Source organism: Gopherus flavomarginatus, chromosome 11 (genome assembly GCF_025201925.1).
Source record: "Gopherus flavomarginatus isolate rGopFla2 chromosome 11, rGopFla2.mat.asm, whole genome shotgun sequence".
In the NCBI taxonomy this organism is placed as follows: Eukaryota; Metazoa; Chordata; order Testudines; family Testudinidae; genus Gopherus; species Gopherus flavomarginatus.
The window spans coordinates 16,752,959-16,768,906 of record NC_066627.1 but is presented as its reverse complement, the minus strand read 5'-3'; the positions used below and the strand labels follow the sequence as shown (position 1 = coordinate 16,768,906).

Genomic DNA, 15,948 nt, shown 5'->3' with positions numbered 1-15,948 from the left:
CTTGCTGAGCTCCACAGAACCCAGCCTTTGTTCAGCTGTCCTGGCTGCCTCTTCCCCCCCCCCCCCCCAGTGCCTTGGTAAACTTGGTAACTATCAGGCCCCACCCTTGTGTTACTGCTTCTGGCCTTTCCATGGGGCTGAATGAGGGTGAGAGGGTCGCACCTCCATGCCTCCTGGCTCAGCAGCCCTGCCCCCCATTTCCAGCATGCTGCTCCCTAGCGGCTGCAGCCAGAAATGCAGCAGGGCGCAATCAGGGCTGGTACAATTTATTGCTGTAGAAAGAAGCCCAGGGACATTTCGCCAGGAGCTGGAGGGGGCTCACCACAGCGGGGTGAAGTTGAAACGCACTTGGAGCAGGTAGCGCATCCGCACCTGGCCCGGGTCGTAGACGACGAACTCATTGTAGTTGAGGGTGTAGCCATGGGGGTTTGTCACGCCCGTCTCCACGGCCGGGCCCAGCGGCACTGCGGCCCCATCCCTGGGGGGAGACGAGGTGGGGGTCAGGGTGAGGGTAGCTCAGCCCCCCAGATGCCCAGTTCTCTCCCCCGCATTCTGGGGGAGCAGCACCGAGCAGGCAGGGCTCCTGGGCTGTACAAGTTTTCTGCTCTTTCCCTGGAGCGCCCCCCCCCCCAGCTGGCTGGCACCGAGCAGCACCCTGGGGCCTGAGCACCTGGCTCTGCTTGACCCGCTGCACCTGCAGGCCGGGTTCTCCCTTTGCCGGCCTTCACCCACTGCCCTGAGCTGGCAGCTGGGCCGGGCTGTTCAAACGCGACACGGCGATGTCTCCTCTGGGCCTGGAACCAAACCATGGGGGAGTCCAGGAGGGGGGCTGGAGCAGGCATGGTTAGTGTCTTGCCTGGGGGCATGAAATAAATGGGGGTGGGGGGCAGGAGAGTCCCGCAAACCAGCCTCTCCTGGGGCCAAGCGAGTCTCCCCTGTGAGCAGCAGCGAAGGGGCGGTGCCATTGTGCCAGGGGGCAGAGCTTCCCCCTCATGCTGTCCCCTCTGGGCCCCCATCATGCTGTGCCAGCCCTGCCCTCTCCCCGGTACTCACAGCATGATGCTATTGGAGGGAACGGGCGCCAGCTTCCCCAGCCCCTTGGTGCTGTGCTTCCCGGGCGGCAGCTCCCCGGCCTCGGCATTCGCCTCCAACAGCTCCTGGCACTCGCCCAGGGCCACCTGCAATGGGAGACAGGCACCAAGTCCACAACTGCCCGTCCGCTCTGCCCAGAGGGGGAAGAGAACCCAGCAGTCCGGGCTCCTAATCCCAGGGCCGCACTCCCCTCCCAGGGCCAGGCATGAACCCAGGTGCTCTGGGCCAGGCTGGCTCCCTGCGAGGCGGCTGGCTCTGGGGTTGTGCTCACCTCACACAGCAGCAGCAGGCCCACGTTGCGCTGGCGCGAGGCAAAGCAGTAGTTGGCGCTCTTGGACGACATGTCTGCGAAGTAGATGCCCTTCCCGAACTGGGGGTGAGATGGGGGGGTGAGGGATTAGAGTGGCTGGGGGGGGGGAGCTGGGAAAGGGCAGAGGGGGGACAGGCAGGCAGCTGGGGGCAAGGGGGGGGTCTCACCATGTAGCCAGTGACGGGGGCCTCAGGGGGCGCCACCTGCAGCCCGTGGCTCAGGATCCCCACCCAGTTGCCCAGCCGGGAGCCATGCCACAGCAACATCCTGGGGGGAAGAAATGAGGGGTAGTGAGCCCCATTCCCAGCCCCTAAACCTTCCCTCCCATGCCTAGCCCCCCCCCCCAGTACCCAGCCCCTTTACTGGCTGGGATCCAAGCCCCACCCCACCGGCCATTCCTGTGACAAGCGTGAATTGCCTAACACTTTTACTCTGCTGCTGCGTGCCTCAGTTTCCCCCGTGCCTGGCACTAGAGCAGAAGGGTTCGCTTAGCTTGGAGAGGGGGCAACGCTGGGAAGGAGCTGACAGAGCTGGGGGGTGGGGGGGGCGCAGCCTGGTTGCACAGACAGATGTAACCCACCAGATACAGGACAAACTCACCTGTTCCCACCCCTGGGCCCCCCTGCCGGGCCCCCCTGCCCAGCCCCCTGGATAGCTTCCCCTGGCCCCTCACCGGTTGGGCAGGCTGGTGTGGAATGGGGGCTCGCCGGCCCGGTGCAGGGTGAAAGCCTCCAGCAGCTCCATGGAGTAGTCACGGTGGGTGGGTGCGTGGGTGGAGAGCAGGTACCGCTCCAGCACCTGGGGGGAGCCGTGGGGCCTGAGCCAACCCTAGCCCTACCCCCCTCCTCACCCACCTGGCCCCCTTCAGGCCCCACCCCCCATATGCCCCTGGTCACGCCCCTTCACCTGGCCTCCCCAGCCCCACATTGCCCCCCTTGCCTGCCCCCCTAGCCTACACTGCTCCCCACCACTCTCCACTCCACCCTGCCCCCCAGCTTGCCCACTGCTGGCCCCTCACAACCCCCCAACCTGGAAGTGGGCAGAGTCCCGCTCCAGGGGGCAGAGCTCACAGCCCAGCATGCGGTAGCTCCGGTCCAGCGGGTGCTCCTGGCTGTGCAGCTCCAAGCGCGCCAGCTTGACGGCGATCTGGATCTCGCCCAGGGCCTGGGGGGAGTCAGGGGTCAGAGGGGGATGGACACACAGAGATGGAGGGACAGATTCTCTCCACTCCGCTCACCTCCAGCAGCTGCACCTTCTCCTGAAGCTCCTGCCACGTCCGGATCAATGGGGGTGTCCGAAGCCTGGGTGTGTGTGGGGGAGAAGCAGAGTGAGCCAGGCCTGGGGGGCGGGGTGGGACCTGAAGCCCCAGCGAGGAGGCAGAGCGGGGCAGGGTAGGGTCGCCAGATGTCCGGTTGCTGACTGGAACGCCCAGTCGAAAAGGGACCCTGGCAGCTCCGGTCAGCACTGCTGAAAGAGCCAGTAACAGTCCAGCTGGTGGCACAGCGGGGCTAAGGCAGGCTCCGTGCCTGTCCTGGCTCCGCGCAGCTCCCGGAGGCCGTGGCCTGTCCTCCCTCCAGCTCCCAGGCACTGGGGCAGCCAGGGGACTGCACGCTGCCCCCACCCCAAGCACCGTGGTTCCCGACCAATGGGAGCTGCGGGGGCAGCACCTGCGAACAGGGCAGTGTGCAGACCCACCTGGCTGTGCCTCCACATAGGAGCCGGGGGGGTGGGGGGCACATGCCACTGCTTCTGGGAGCTGCTTGAAGTGAGCGCTGCCCAGAGTCTGTGCCCAACCCCTGCCCCCTCCAGACCCCTCGATCCCAGCCCAGAGCACCCTCCTGCACCCCGAGCTGGAGCTCTCACTCCAACCACGCTGCAGCCCCCTGCCCTCTGAATGCCCCCCCTGCACTCCAAACCCCTCACAGCCGAGCCCTCACACCCCTCGTACCCTAACCCCCTGCCTTAGCCCAGTGACGTGGGCACAGCGAGTGCCAGAGGGAGGGGGGATGGAGTGAGCAGGGGGCGGGGCCTCAGAGGAGGGGTGGGGCAAGGGTGTTTGGTTTTGTGGAAATAGAAAGTTGGCAACCCTAGGCAGGAGGTGCTCGGAGCGGGCGGGGGGCACTCAGCACAGCGGGGCATGCTGGGAGGAGCACTCGAGGGGGAGCAGGGTAGGGCACTTGGGGGCACTGACCCAAAGTCATGGGGCACACGGGTGTAGAACTCGTTGCAGGCTTCCAGCAGGGCCCGTCCAGTGTCCCCGGCCCGCAGAACCGCCTCCACCTTCTGCAGTGACTGAAACCCAGCCCGGATCTGCTCCACCGTCAGCTTCCCTGGGGGGAGCAGGTCAGAACCAACAGTGCCCGGCACCCCCCAGGGGCCCCTGACCTCCCCCCAGAGCCCCCCCAAACCCAGCCCGGATCTGCTCCACCGTCAGCTTGCCTGGGGGGAGCAGGTCAGAACCAACAGTGCCTGGCACCCCCCAGGGGCGCCTGAACTCCCCCCAGAGCCCCCCCAAACCCAGCCCGGATCTGCTCCACCGTCAGCTTCCCTGGGGGGAGCAGGTCAGAACAGCGCCCGGCACCCCCAGGGGCCCCTGACCTCCCCCCAGACTCCCTCAAACCCAGCCCAGATCTGCTCCACCGTCAGCTTCCCTGGGGGGAGCAGGTCAGAACCACCAGCACCCAGCGCCCCCAAGGGGCCCCTGAACTCCCCCCGGAGCCCCCCCAAACCCAGCCTGGATCTGCTGTCAGCTTCCCTGAGGGGAATGGGTCAGAACCACCAGCGCCTGGCACCCCCCCAAGGGCCCCTGAACTCCCCCCAGAGCCCCTGCCCCCCAGATACCCCTCAAACCCAGCCCGGATCTGCTCCACCGTCAGCTTCCCTGGGGGAAGCGGGTCAGAACCACTGGCACCCGGTCCCCCCCAAAGGTCCCCCAACTCCCCCAAGATCCCCTGCCCCCCAGAACCCTCTCAACCACAGCCCAGATCTGCTGTCAGCTTCCCTGGGGGGAATAGGTCAGACTCGCCGGGTCCCACTACCCACAATCCCTCCCACCCACGTCCACGGGGGCTCACCGAGAGGAGCCTTCTTGGTGTCATACTTCATCTCCAGCACCATCTCCTCCATGGCCTGGAGGTCGCAGATCAGCCCCAGCAGCGCCTGCACTCGGGGGTCCAGTCGTGAGGCCGGTTTGGGCTGGGGGGCCCCTGTGCAGCTCAGCTCCGCGGCCTGGGTGGGGGGGAGGGTTGTTACTGAATCTCCCAGCCGTGCCCGGAGCACCCCCATCCCGCCACTGCTCCCATGGAGGTGGGACACAGGGCCACTGCTTCTCCACGCAGGTTGGAGGGGCCTGCATGGGCTTCGGGGTCCATGTGCAGGTCGTATGGGGTAGGGGGCTATGTGTAGGGGGTCACACTCAAGGGGGAGGGGGGCGGCTGTCCTTGTGCAGGTCCTACGGGGGGGGCTGTAAAGGGGGGGTCACACTCATGGGGGGCCGGCTGTCCTTGTGCACATTGTACGGGGGGGGTCACACGGGTGGCTGTCCTTGTGCAGGTCGTATGGGGGGGCTGTAAGGGGAGGTCACACTCATGGGAGGCCGGCTGTCCATGTGCAGGTCCTACGGGGGACGGGGGGGGCTGTAAGGGGGGGGATCACACTCATGGGGGGCCAGCTGTCCTTGTGCAGGTCGTATGGGGGGGCTGTAAGGGGGGGTCACACTCATGGGAGGCCGGCTGTCCATGTGCAGGTCCTACGGGGGACGGGGGGGGGGCTGTAAGGGGGGGGATCACACTCATGGGGGGCCAGCTGTCCTTGTGCAGGTCGTATGGGGGGTTGTAAGGGGGGGGGTCACACGGGTGGCCGGCTGTCCTTGTGCACATCGTACGGGGGGGGGCTGTAATGGAGGGGGGTCACACTCACGGGGGGCCGGCTGTCCATGTGCAGGTTATATGGGGGGGCTGTAAGGGGGGTGTCACAGGGGGGCAACTGTCCTTGTGCAGGTTGTATGGGGGGGGCTGTAAGGGGGGGACAACACTCACGGAGAGCCAGCTGTCCATGTGCAGGTTTTATGGGGGGGCTGTCCATGTGCAGGTTTTATGGGGGGGCTGTAAGGGGGGTGTCACACAGGGGGGCAACTGTCCTTGTGCAGGTCGTATGGGGGGGGTTGTAAGGGGGGAGACACACTCACAGGGGGCCGGCTGTCCATGTGCAGCAGGTCGTACTTGCCAGGCACTTTCTGGAAGTTGCCCCGCTCGGCCCAGTGGTTTTTGGTCTTGTCAAGGAACCTGGGGAGAGAACGGAGAGGGGGGCGAGGAGGGGGCAGGCTCCAAGGGGTTTGGGGAGGGGAGGGGGGGACTCACTTCTTAGTGAAGACCTCCTTGGCCTGGGTGAGGTCCCCAGCGCAGGACACCAGTGCATGCTGGCCCGGCCGCCCCACTGCAGGGACACGACAAATGTGGTGATGGGGGACACTGCTCTCCCCCACCAACCCCAGCCCCCGCCAAACCCCAGCCCCCGGCCAACCCCCCCCCCCATGTCTGGTGCCCCACGATAGTCACCCAGCCCCCCATGGCCCCCTCCCTGCTCACCACGCCCCCAGCGCGTCCAGACGCTGTAGCTCCGCGGCCCATCGTCCTCCAGCAGCTGTAGGACGTAGAATTTGTTGTTGTTGAACTGGAGGTTGGTCTGGGGGATGGATGGACAGATGGGGGGCTGGGCGTTAGGGACAGGGCTGGGGGGGTCTCTGCCCGCAGCAGCCCCCCCTCCCCCAGCTCCTGAGCAGGTGGCTCCCCGGCCAGGAGGGCCACAGCGCTGCACTCACCTGGTTGAGCATCACGTCGTAGACGTCGTCCCCTTCGCAGTACACGTGGGCCTGAGGGGAGATGGGCACTTCCTGAGCCGCAGCCAGCCCTGGGAGGCGATGGAGTGTGGGGAAGTCCCCTCTAGGGGGCACTGGCCCCAATCCCACCCCAGGGGCGACTGGCTGGCTCAGGGATGTGGGACTTTGCCTCTCTAGGAGGCACTGGCTCTGATCCCGCCCCAGGTCAGGGACTGGCTGGTTCAGGGGGTAGGGAATGGGGCATGGGGCTTTTCCCCTCTAGGGGGCGCTGGCCCTGATCCTGCCCCAGATCAGGGACTGGCTGGTTCAGGGGGCAGGGAATGGGGCATGGGGCTTTTTCCCTCTAGGGGGCGCTGGCCCTGATCCTGCCCCAGATCAGGGACTGGCTGGTTCAGGGGGCAGGGAATGGGGCATGGGGCTTTTTCCCTCTAGGGGGCGCTGGCCCTGATCCTGCCCCAGGTCAGGGACTGGCTGGTTCAGGGGGTAGGGAATGGGGCATGGGGCTTTTTCCCTCTAGGGGGCGCTGGCCCTGATCCTGCCCCAGATCAGGCACTGGCTGGTTCAGGGGGCAGGGAATGGGGCATGGGGCTTTTTCCCTCTAGGGGGCGCTGGCCCTGATCTCGCCCCAGGGCAGGGACTGGCTGGTTCAGGGGCGTGGGGACTGAACAGCCCCAGGGCAGGAGGTCTTGCGTTACCTTCCCCAGTTTAGCCAAGCACTCGGGATCCACCGGCGCCTTCCCCTTCACAATCAGGGTCTTGATGGCCTCTGGGGGTGACAGACAGAAATGGGGGGGAGGGGGTGTTAAGAGATATCAGTGCAGGGATCCCGGGGACCTGAACCAAGGCAGGACCTGATGCTCAAGGAACAACAGAGCTCCAGCCACACCACCAGTCCCTTCCCAGGCAGCCACGAGGAGCCAGCAGCGTCCAAGGCCGATGTCACACACTCCTAGCGCAGGATAGGGGAGGCACTTATAAACCACACCCATTTCCAAATCAGCTTGGCTGCCTAACTCGCACCCAAGAGTCACAAAAGAGCTGACCGAGATGAGCTCCGACCTGCTGGCATTCATCTGAAATCAACCCCAGGACAGAGGGAACATTCCTGAAGAGCCGATGAGTGCAGCGCAAGTGGGTAGCTTTAGGCCGGTTAGCCTGACAAAAAGCCCAGGCAGAATAACACAAAAGCTGCCGTGGGATTCAAGCAATCCCTGGTTAAAGCACAAGAACCTCAGCAAGGCCAGGCAGGTTTCATGGAAAACAAACAAAGCTGATCTCATCCGTTGGTGACGTTACGGGTTTCGTTGATACAGGGACTTTATATGGCGTGTGTGACTTGGCACTGTGTGACCCGACTGAAAACTGAGCACTGTGGGCTAGTGCCTGACGTAGATTAAAAACTGGCTAACTGATAGATCCCCACACATCGTCGCCACTGGGGAATCATTGTAGCCAGGACGTTTTTGTTGGCGACGCCAGCTGATGAAGGGGGAAGTAATGCCAAGGTGGTGCCCGGCACCCCGGATTGCTTGGTGGCTACGCAGAATGAGGCTGAGCACGAACCGATGCGAAGTGACTCCTCCAGGAGCAGCAAGGCGGGGGCGTGGGGGCAGCTGGGATTCCTGAGCACACATTTTAGATCAGAGGTGGGCAAACTATGGCCTGTGGGACTGCCCTGCCTGGCCCCGGGAGGCTAGCCCCTGGCCTCTCCCCTGCCTCAGCTCACTCACCGCCAGTGCAATGCTCTAGGCGGCAGAGCTGCGAGCTCCTGGGGAAGTGCAGCTGCAGAGTCTGGCCTGACCCGGTCTCTGTGCTGTGTGGTGGCAGTGGCATGGCTGTAGCGCCACCAGCCACCGGTGCTCCAGGCAGCGCGGTAAGGCGGCAGGGAGCAGGGGGTTGGATAGAAGGCAGGGGAGTTCAGGGTGGTGGTCAGGGGGTGGGGGTGTGGATGGGGTCAAGGGGGGGAACAGAGGGTTGAATGGGGGCAGACATCCTGGGAGGGCAGTCAGGAAGGAGGAGGGGTGGGATGGGGCAGTAGGGGGCTGGAAGAATCATGTAATATGAGGGTTGGAAGGAACCTCAGGTCGTCATTTAGTCCAATCCCCTGCTCAAAGCAGGACCAATCCCCAGACAGATTTTTACCCCAGTTCCCTAAATGGCCCCTCAAGGACTGAACTCTGGGTTCAGCAGGCCAATGCTCAAACCACTGAGCTATCCCTCCCCCCAAAAGAGAAGGGGTGGTTGGATGGGGCAGAGGTCCGGGGGGGTGGGAGGGTGTGTCAGGAATGAGAGGAGGGGTTGGATGGGGCAGCGGGGGTCCAGGGGCGGTCAGGGGACAGGGAGCGGGGGTGTATGGATAGGGCAGGAGTCCAGGGAGGGGCAGATAGTTGGTGGGGGCCAGGCCACGACCCCCTCCCCTAACCAGCGCTCCATACAATTTACAAAACCTGATGTGGCCCTCAGGCCAAAAAGTTTTCCTGTCCCTGTTCTAGATGCTAATCTAGTGGAAGGGGGCAGAGCCAGAAAACCAGGGCTGGAACAGCTGGCAAAGAGAGGCCGGCAGAGTTTGCACCCCTCACCTGTGCTCTCTCCCCCGGCTCTGGGGTTGGGGCTGGCCCCCACATCCTGGCGTCTCTTCGGCGCTGGGGGCCGTTGGGGAGACGAGGAGCCAGGGACAAAGCTGGGCTCAGATCCCCCATCATCATCCACAGCATCTGTGAAGAGAGGCCACGGGTCAGAGGGGGAGGGGAGGGTGCCACACCCCAGAGCTGGCCCCATCTCAGCACCAGGTGAGTCACCCTGTGCGTTGTCCTTGTGACCCAGCTGTGCCTGGTGTCAGATTCTCCTCCCAGCTCCCTGGGGGATGATTAATGACTAACGAGCTTACACTCTGGCAGCGAGGCCTGCCCCGCCCCGGGTGCCCGAGACCTGCTCGCCAACCGGAGCTGGGCCCTGGGAGCCTGAACCCCTTCTCCCGCTCCCCACAGAGCCTGCTCTACCCACTAGGCCCCACTCCTCTCCCAGAGCCAAGGAGAGAACCCAGGAGTCCTGGCTCTCTAGGTACCTGACTCCCTCCGCTCCATCCGGCGCTGGTACCCAGTTCTGACGTTGGTCTGGGTCATCTGTGCTGTGTCCAATGTGTAGCGGGTCCGGCTGAACGTCACCTCTAGGCTGGGCCCCCCATCGCCGCGCCGTGCTCGCTCCAGCGCCAGGCAGGTATCGGCAGGGTAGGGAAGCCATTGCCCCTCTTCGTCCCCCTGCCAGCACCACACGAAATCTGGGCCACGGGCATCCTGTTAGCTCCCTGCCAGTGCTAACCCCTAGGGTGCCCTGCAGCTCCCAGCCTCTAGGGCAGTGATGGTGACCGGGCATCGGATCCAAGTGTCCAGATGGCTGAGCAGGGCGTTCACCCCTGGGGGCCCAACAGCTCTCAGCCTCTGGGGCAGTGACCGTGACTGGGCCATGGGACACAGGTGTCCGGGCAGCACAGCAGGGTGCTGACCCCTAGCGGGCCCCATAACTTGGGAGTGATTAGGACAAGGCGTGGGACCCAGGCATCCAGGACAACACTGCTCCCCCGCCAGGGGTCCCCGGGCACTCACAGGAGTCCTGGTCCTGGACAGCGGCTGCCACGCATCTTTCCTGCCCCGTCTGCCCATCCCGCTGCACCATCCGCCGCAGGTCCACACGGGAGCCCACAGCCACGCTGGGCTTCCCTGCCCTGGGGGGAGATGGATGTGGCTCAGAGCCTGTGACTCCCCTGCCATGGCCCGGGCCACGATACGCCCCCCCTGGCACTCACCTGGCCGCCTGTGTCAGCACCTCGCTCTGCTCAGGCACGAAGCGATGCCAGGTGCCACCGGGGTCCTGCCACTCCCAGCGCAGCTCCAGTGCCAGGCCCGCGCCCCCCACCTCGGCTGCCCTTCGCTTCCGGCTCATCCTGGGAGTCACAAGCGGGGCTGGCGAGCAGAGAGAAGGGAGGCAGGGACCCACAGACTGTGATCCCCAAGCTCTACAGCCCCACATAGACCATTCTGCTACCATCCATACGGCCTGCATGGACCAGTACACACACATCCCAGGCCATATAGCCCCATATGAACCATTCTGCCATCCATACAGCCGTGTAAGGACCAGCACCTGCCCAGGACATATAGCCCTATACAGACCATCCTACCAAGATCCATATAGCCCAGTATTTACCAGCATAACCCTGCCCCCAGGTCATAGAGCCCGAGATGGGCCATTCTACTGCAATCCATATAGCTTCTTACCCGGCCCCCCAGCCATATAACCCTGTATTGACCAGCCTACATTAATTCATACAGTTTTGTATGGATCAGCATCCCCCCAAAACACACACCATATAACCCTATACAGACTTTCCTATGGAGATCCGCACAGCCCTGTAGGAACCAGCAGATCCCCAGGGCCACACAGACCTATATGAATGAGCATGTTCACCCACCCACACAGCCCTATATGGACCATCCCACCATGATCTACGGAGCGCTCCATGAACCAGTTCCCTCCCCCGCGGGGACTCTGCGTCCCCCCCCCACCCAGCCTGCAATGCAATATCCTCACCCTCTGTGTTTTTCCCCCTTGACCCCTACTCCCGTCTCCCAGAACACCAACCCCCACCGGGACTCCCAGAGCACCCCCTCCCCCACTGCAACCCCAGCCCTGTTGCACCCCCTAGGGTCCCCCTGCACCCCTCCCTCACTGTAACCCTGACCCATTGCACCCCCCAACCCTCCGCAACCCTCCCCCACTGCAACCCCACCCCTTGCACCCCCCAACCACGCCTGCACCGCTTCCAATGCTTCCCCGCCCCATTGCACCCCCATGCACCCCTCCCTCACTGCTCCCCTGCACCCTTCCCGCATTGCACCCCCCAAGGGTTCCCCTTCCCCCACCTGGCAGCAGCACCTCCCCACCCGCCCGCACTCCAGGGAAAGTTCCGGGAACCGAGCTCTCGAGGAGCCCTCCTCATTTGCATATCGCTTATTTGCGTTAGCCCCGCCCCTGCCTTGGCGTGAAGGGGCCCAAGTCCCGCCCCCTAGCGGGTAGGCGCGCAGGGCATTATGGGAGAGACGCACCGGGCTAGCACTCGGCGACACTCACTGGCGGGCGGAGCCGGTTCATTTGCATAGACGGAGGGGCACATGCTGGGAGCTGGCCGCGCGCCCCCTTAGATCAACCCTTCGCGTGAAGACGAGGGAGGGGTGCGATTTGCATACCCCGCGGCGCATGCTGGGTATTGCACTGCCTGCTCACCGTCACCCATAAACAGGCGAGCATCTGGGAGGCTTATATAGCAGCGGTTAGAAATTAACCCTTTTCATTACCTCTCTCCTGCCACTTTCCACCAGCCGGTAGGTTAGTGAAATGAGCCTCAGGGGTCCTGCTCTGTCTGCTCCTCCTGAACCCTCTGTATAGGCCCTGCAGCTGCCTCGCAGCCTACTGTAAGCCATATAGATCTGTATGGGCCCTGCAGACCAGCTGTCAGATGGGGTAACCCCCTGTTCCCCCAAAGCCACGGGGAAGATAAGATCCAGGTCTGTGAATACAGCCTGCCAACCAAGATATTGACTTGCTGTTTGTCCCGTGCAACTAAACAAGGCAGGGTCCAGAGTGCGGACACCAAGCGCCCTCGTTCTTAGGGCTGTAGGGTGACACAGTCCTGCATTGAGCTGCTGGCTACGTTTTCAGCGATTGACCTTGCGACCTTCACTTGTTCCCCTTGTTCACTTGAATGTGATAGATAATTACACCAGGGCAATATAGCTTTGTAGGTTACGATTGCTCTACCCCAGGAGGTGATTCTATACAGACCCTTCCCACAACCCCTTATATGGGTTCACAACCCAATTCAGAGTCTTCTACTCCAAATCCTTTTATATCTGACCTCCCTCCACATAGGCCATATAATCCCATATTGACCAGCACCCCTTCATGGGTTCTTACAGAACCAAGCCAGAATCTCACCCCTACAGACACATGCCAGGCCATATATCCCAAGCCAATCTGGTCCATGCGATCAGGCATAGCTTTTTAACAAGGAGAGTAATTAACCACAGGAACAACGTCCCAAGGACCGGGTGGATTCGCCATCGCTGATGATTTCTAAATCTCGCTCATATGTTTCAAGACCCGCTCCAGGAATTGTTTGGAACGGTTCTCTGGCCTGTGAGATACTAGGTCAGCCGAGAAGATCACAATGGTCCCCTTCAGGCCTTGGAATCTATGAAGCCCCCTGCTTGGGCCAATATAGTCCCATATGGACCACAGGGACTCCTAGCCCAGTTCAGATCATTGAACCTCCCCCACCCCCCCAGATTCTGTATAGATGGCCCCAGTCTGGTTATTTTAGCTCATCCAGACCGGGACTAGGGCCGTTTCGGTAATCCATCCTATTTCAGGCTGGCCCCCCCACCCCCACTGCCCCAGCTATGAACCCTTCTGCTACCCCTCTATGCAGATTATTTTCTTCCCCTCCCGCAAGATTTTCAGCTTGTCTCCATTCACCTGGGCGCTGTGGACCAGGGGAGGGCATTACACTCACAGAGCATGCTGGGACAGTGTGTCCTGCCCCCACCTGCCCATGAACTCCGAGGCTCGGCATGACCCATGTGTGGGTGGGACACCACCTACCACTGGGGAGGGTGGCTTCCCAGCAGGACAAGGGCCCCTGAGGAAATGGGGATCATCTTGCAAAAGGGTACAAATGCTTTATTTTAAAGCTGAAGCATCAGCCCAGCTTCCCCTTCTCCCCACATGCAGCCTGCAGACCATCCTCATCCTCGTTCCAGCGGTAGCTGGGCCCTGAACGCCAGAGCCGGGAGCTGGCGAAGATCCCAGCGGCCAGACCCTATCTGGTGGTGGAGCTAGCACTTGCCTCCCAGCACGGTCTGGCTGTAACAGCGCCCAGTGATGGAGGGGGCAGTTCCCTGGCAAATCACTCCCAAGATGCAAATGCGGCCCCTGAGCTCCCAGCCTACTTTGTCTCGCTGCTGCTGCCGTGGCTGGGCCTCACAGCTGGGTGAAGCGGCCATGCCGAGTGCTCTCCCTGCCAGGTAGTTGCAATCCTTCTGCTCGCCCCACCTTGTTGAGGGCCTTTTGGGGGCGCAGCGCCCAGCACGGGCTGAGGAGAGCACAGCATTCGAGCGAGGCTCTAGGGCCAGGGCAGGGCTATATAGTCCCTGTGGCTGTGGGCATAGGGTTAGGGCTCTCTGTCTCCAAGGCCTCCCAGCTGGCAGAGTCCCTGGCAGCCGGCGGGCAGAGCCCCTTGGCCCGGGAGTGGATGCGCTGGTGCACCACCATGTTGGAGCGGCGGTGGAAGCGTCGGCCGCACTGCGGGCAGGCGAAGGGGCGCTCGGCCGTATGGGTGCGCTGGTGACGGATAAGATTGGAGCTGCGGTGGAAGCGTCGGCCACATTCGCCACAGGCGTAGGGCTGCTCGCCGGTGTGGGTGCGCCGGTGCACGGTGAGGGCCGAGCTCTGGGCAAAGGCCTTGGGGCAGTCGGGGCAGCGGTAGGGGCGCTCGCCGGTGTGGCTGCGCCGGTGGGTGGCCAGGTGGGAGCTTTGGGCAAAGGCCTTGGGGCAGTCGGGACAGCGGTAGGGGCGCTCGCCAGTGTGAGTGCGGCCATGCACCACCATGTCAGAGCGCTGGGCGAAGCTGCGCCCACAGTCTCCGCAGCGGTAGGGCGACTCCTCCAGGTGGGCCCGCTGGTGGCGCCGGTGCACCGTGCTGTGGGCAAAGGCCAGGCCACAGATGCCGCAATGGTAGGGCCGCTCTCCGGTGTGGGAGCGCCAGTGGCGCAGCAGCTCCGAGCTGCCGGGAAAGCCTTTCCCACACTGGGCACAGCGGTAAGGCCGATCGGGCTGGTGCGTGCGCCGGTGCTGCGCGAGGTTGGAGCCAGTGCTGAAGCCCTTGCCGCAGTCGGCGCAGCGGTAGGGCCGCTCCCCAGTGTGGGTGCGGCCATGCACAGCCAGGTCGGCACGCCGGGCGAAGGTCTTGGGGCAGGCAGGGCAGGGGAAGGGGCGCTCACCAGTGTGAGCCCGCCGGTGCACTGCCAGGTTCGAGCGTTTGCCAAAGCGCCGTCCGCACTCGGGGCAGGGGTGGGGGCGCTCGCCTGTGTGCACCCGCCGGTGCTTGGCCAGGCCCGAGCTCTGGGCGAAGGCACGGCCACACTCCTCGCAGGCGTAGGGGCGCTCGCCCGAGTGCGATCGCCGATGCACGATCAGCGTGGAGCTTTGTGAGAAGGCCTTGCCGCACACGCTGCACCCATACCGCCGGGGGCGCGCCAAGGCAGCCTGTCCCCCAGCCCTTGTCTGCTCCCCCTCCCCCACGGCCTGGCCCCCATGGTCCCCCTTCCTTCGGCCACCCAGATCTGAAAGTGTCCCCGTGTCTCCATGCACCTCTTCCCACCACACATCCGGCCCCACGTCTCCACTGGCCCAGTGCCCGCCGTCGCCATCCCCCTCCTGCTGGGGGGCACTGGCTCCACCTTGCTGTGGGCATCCTCGGGCTACAAGCCCAGCCGGGGTCAACATCACAGGAGGGGACCCCTGGGCCATCCTGCTCCACGGCCCGGCACCTGCGGGAGGAGAAACACCAGGGAGATGGAAGCGCCCCAGGCTGCCTGTTGCCACTCGGGGATGGGAATTGAGTGGGGCAGTTGGCAGCCTGGACTCCTGGGTTCTATCCCAGTTCTAGGAGGAAAGCGAAGGGGGGGGTCTAGTGGTTGGGGGGAGGGGACCCAGACTCCTGGGTTCCGAGTCCCGCCCGGAGGTGGAGGTTCCAGTGGTTGGGGGGAGGGGACCCAGACTCCTGGGTTCCGAGCCCCGCCCGGGGGGAGGTCTAGTGGCTGGGAGAGGGAGCCGGACTCCTGGGTTCCGAGCCCCGCCCGGGGGGAGGTCTAGTGGCTGGGAGAGGGAGCCGGACTCCTGGGTTCCGAGTCCCGCCTGGGGGGGGGTCTAGTGGCTGGGGGAGGGGGCCGGACTCCTGGGTTCCGAGTCCCGCCTGGGGGGGGGGGGGGGGGAGTCTAGTGGCTGGGGGAGGGGGCCGGACTCCTGGGTTCCGAGTCCCGCCTGGGGGGGGGGGGGGAGTCTAGTGGCTGGGGGAGGGGGCCGGACTCCTGGGTTCCGAGTCCCGCCTGGGGGGGGGGGGGGAGTCTAGTGGCTGGGGGAGGGGGCCGGACTCCTGGGTTCCGAGCCCCGCCCGGGGGGGGGGAGTCTAGTGGCTGGGGGAGGGGGCCGGACTCCTGGGTTCCGAGTCCCGCCTGGGGGGGGGAGTCTAGTGGCTGGGGGAGGGGGTCGGACTCCTGGGTTCCGAGCCGAAGCCGCCCCCGCCCCCCAGCACTGGCCCGGCCCAGCTCTTACCGCAGGGGGCGCCACGCTCCGCTGGGACCCTGGTGGGATCCAGTGTCCCCCGGGGCTTGACTACCGCTCCCGGCATGCCCCGCGCGGGACTGCAAGTCCCGGCATGCCCTGCGGGGCCTCCCCGCCCCTGCGCTGGGAGGGGGATGGAGGCGGGGTAGAGCGTGTGTCTCTGTGCCCCCAGCTCTCCCCGTGCATCCAAGCTCCTGCATCCCCATCCCAGTGCCTCCACTTCTCCCCGTGCACCCCAACCTCCTGCCCCCTCAGCCCTACCAGTGCGCCCCAGCTCTCCTCGTGCACCCCAATCTTCTGCACCCCCATCCCT

General features: G+C 64.3%; 2 protein-coding genes across 10 annotated transcripts; both read right to left on the bottom strand.

Moving 5' to 3' along the window:
* Positions 1-250: 250 nt before the first annotated feature.
* Positions 251-10,941, bottom strand: PARP2 (poly(ADP-ribose) polymerase 2). 9 transcript variants are annotated; one of them, XM_050917843.1, is made up of 19 exons: positions 10,042-10,933; positions 9,842-9,960; positions 9,304-9,516; positions 8,819-8,953; positions 6,935-7,005; positions 6,222-6,272; positions 5,989-6,043; positions 5,761-5,836; positions 5,589-5,685; positions 4,477-4,630; positions 3,898-3,950; positions 3,594-3,787; positions 2,640-2,703; positions 2,432-2,566; positions 2,076-2,200; positions 1,570-1,669; positions 1,364-1,462; positions 1,054-1,178; positions 251-478 (listed from the first exon to the last, which is right to left on the bottom strand). In XM_050917843.1, the coding sequence occupies exons 1-19, from the start codon at positions 10,314-10,316 to the stop codon at positions 319-321; spliced, it is 2,301 nt and encodes a 766-aa protein (XP_050773800.1). In that variant the 5' UTR covers positions 10,317-10,933; the 3' UTR covers positions 251-318. The 9 variants fall into 9 exon arrangements, 8 of the variants coding, with proteins under 8 accessions (XP_050773800.1, XP_050773799.1, XP_050773805.1 ...); XM_050917842.1 differs by having other exon boundaries at positions 5,989-6,085; positions 10,042-10,931; XM_050917848.1 differs by having other exon boundaries at positions 5,989-6,085; positions 9,304-9,496; positions 10,042-10,139.
* A 2,016-nt stretch (positions 10,942-12,957) lies between these two features.
* On the bottom strand, positions 12,958-15,707 carry LOC127031113 (zinc finger protein 664-like). The gene is made up of 2 exons (XM_050917876.1): positions 15,627-15,707; positions 12,958-14,842 (listed from the first exon to the last, which is right to left on the bottom strand). Exons 1-2 carry the CDS (start codon positions 15,700-15,702, stop codon positions 13,434-13,436), a joined length of 1,485 nt encoding a protein of 494 aa, XP_050773833.1. The 5' UTR covers positions 15,703-15,707; the 3' UTR covers positions 12,958-13,433.
* Between the last annotated feature and the right edge of the window lie 241 nt (positions 15,708-15,948).

Coding starts and splice junctions, on each gene's coding strand:
- PARP2 (XM_050917842.1), bottom strand. CDS start 10,316: ATGTGTGTGTACTGGTCCATGCAGGCCGTATGGATGGTAGCAGAATGG. Junction 5,686..5,760: donor AAGGAGGTCTTCACTAAGAA/GTGAGTCCCCCC, acceptor TTCTCTCCCCAG/GTTCCTTGACAAGACCAAAA. Junction 1,463..1,569: donor CCCCCGTCACTGGCTACATG/GTGAGACCCCCC, acceptor TCTCACCCCCAG/TTCGGGAAGGGCATCTACTT.
- LOC127031113 (XM_050917876.1), bottom strand. CDS start 15,702: ATGCCGGGAGCGGTAGTCAAGCCCCGGGGGACACTGGATCCCACCAGG. Junction 14,843..15,626: donor GGAGCGTGGCGCCCCCTGCG/GTAAGAGCTGGG, acceptor CTCCTCCCGCAG/GTGCCGGGCCGTGGAGCAGG.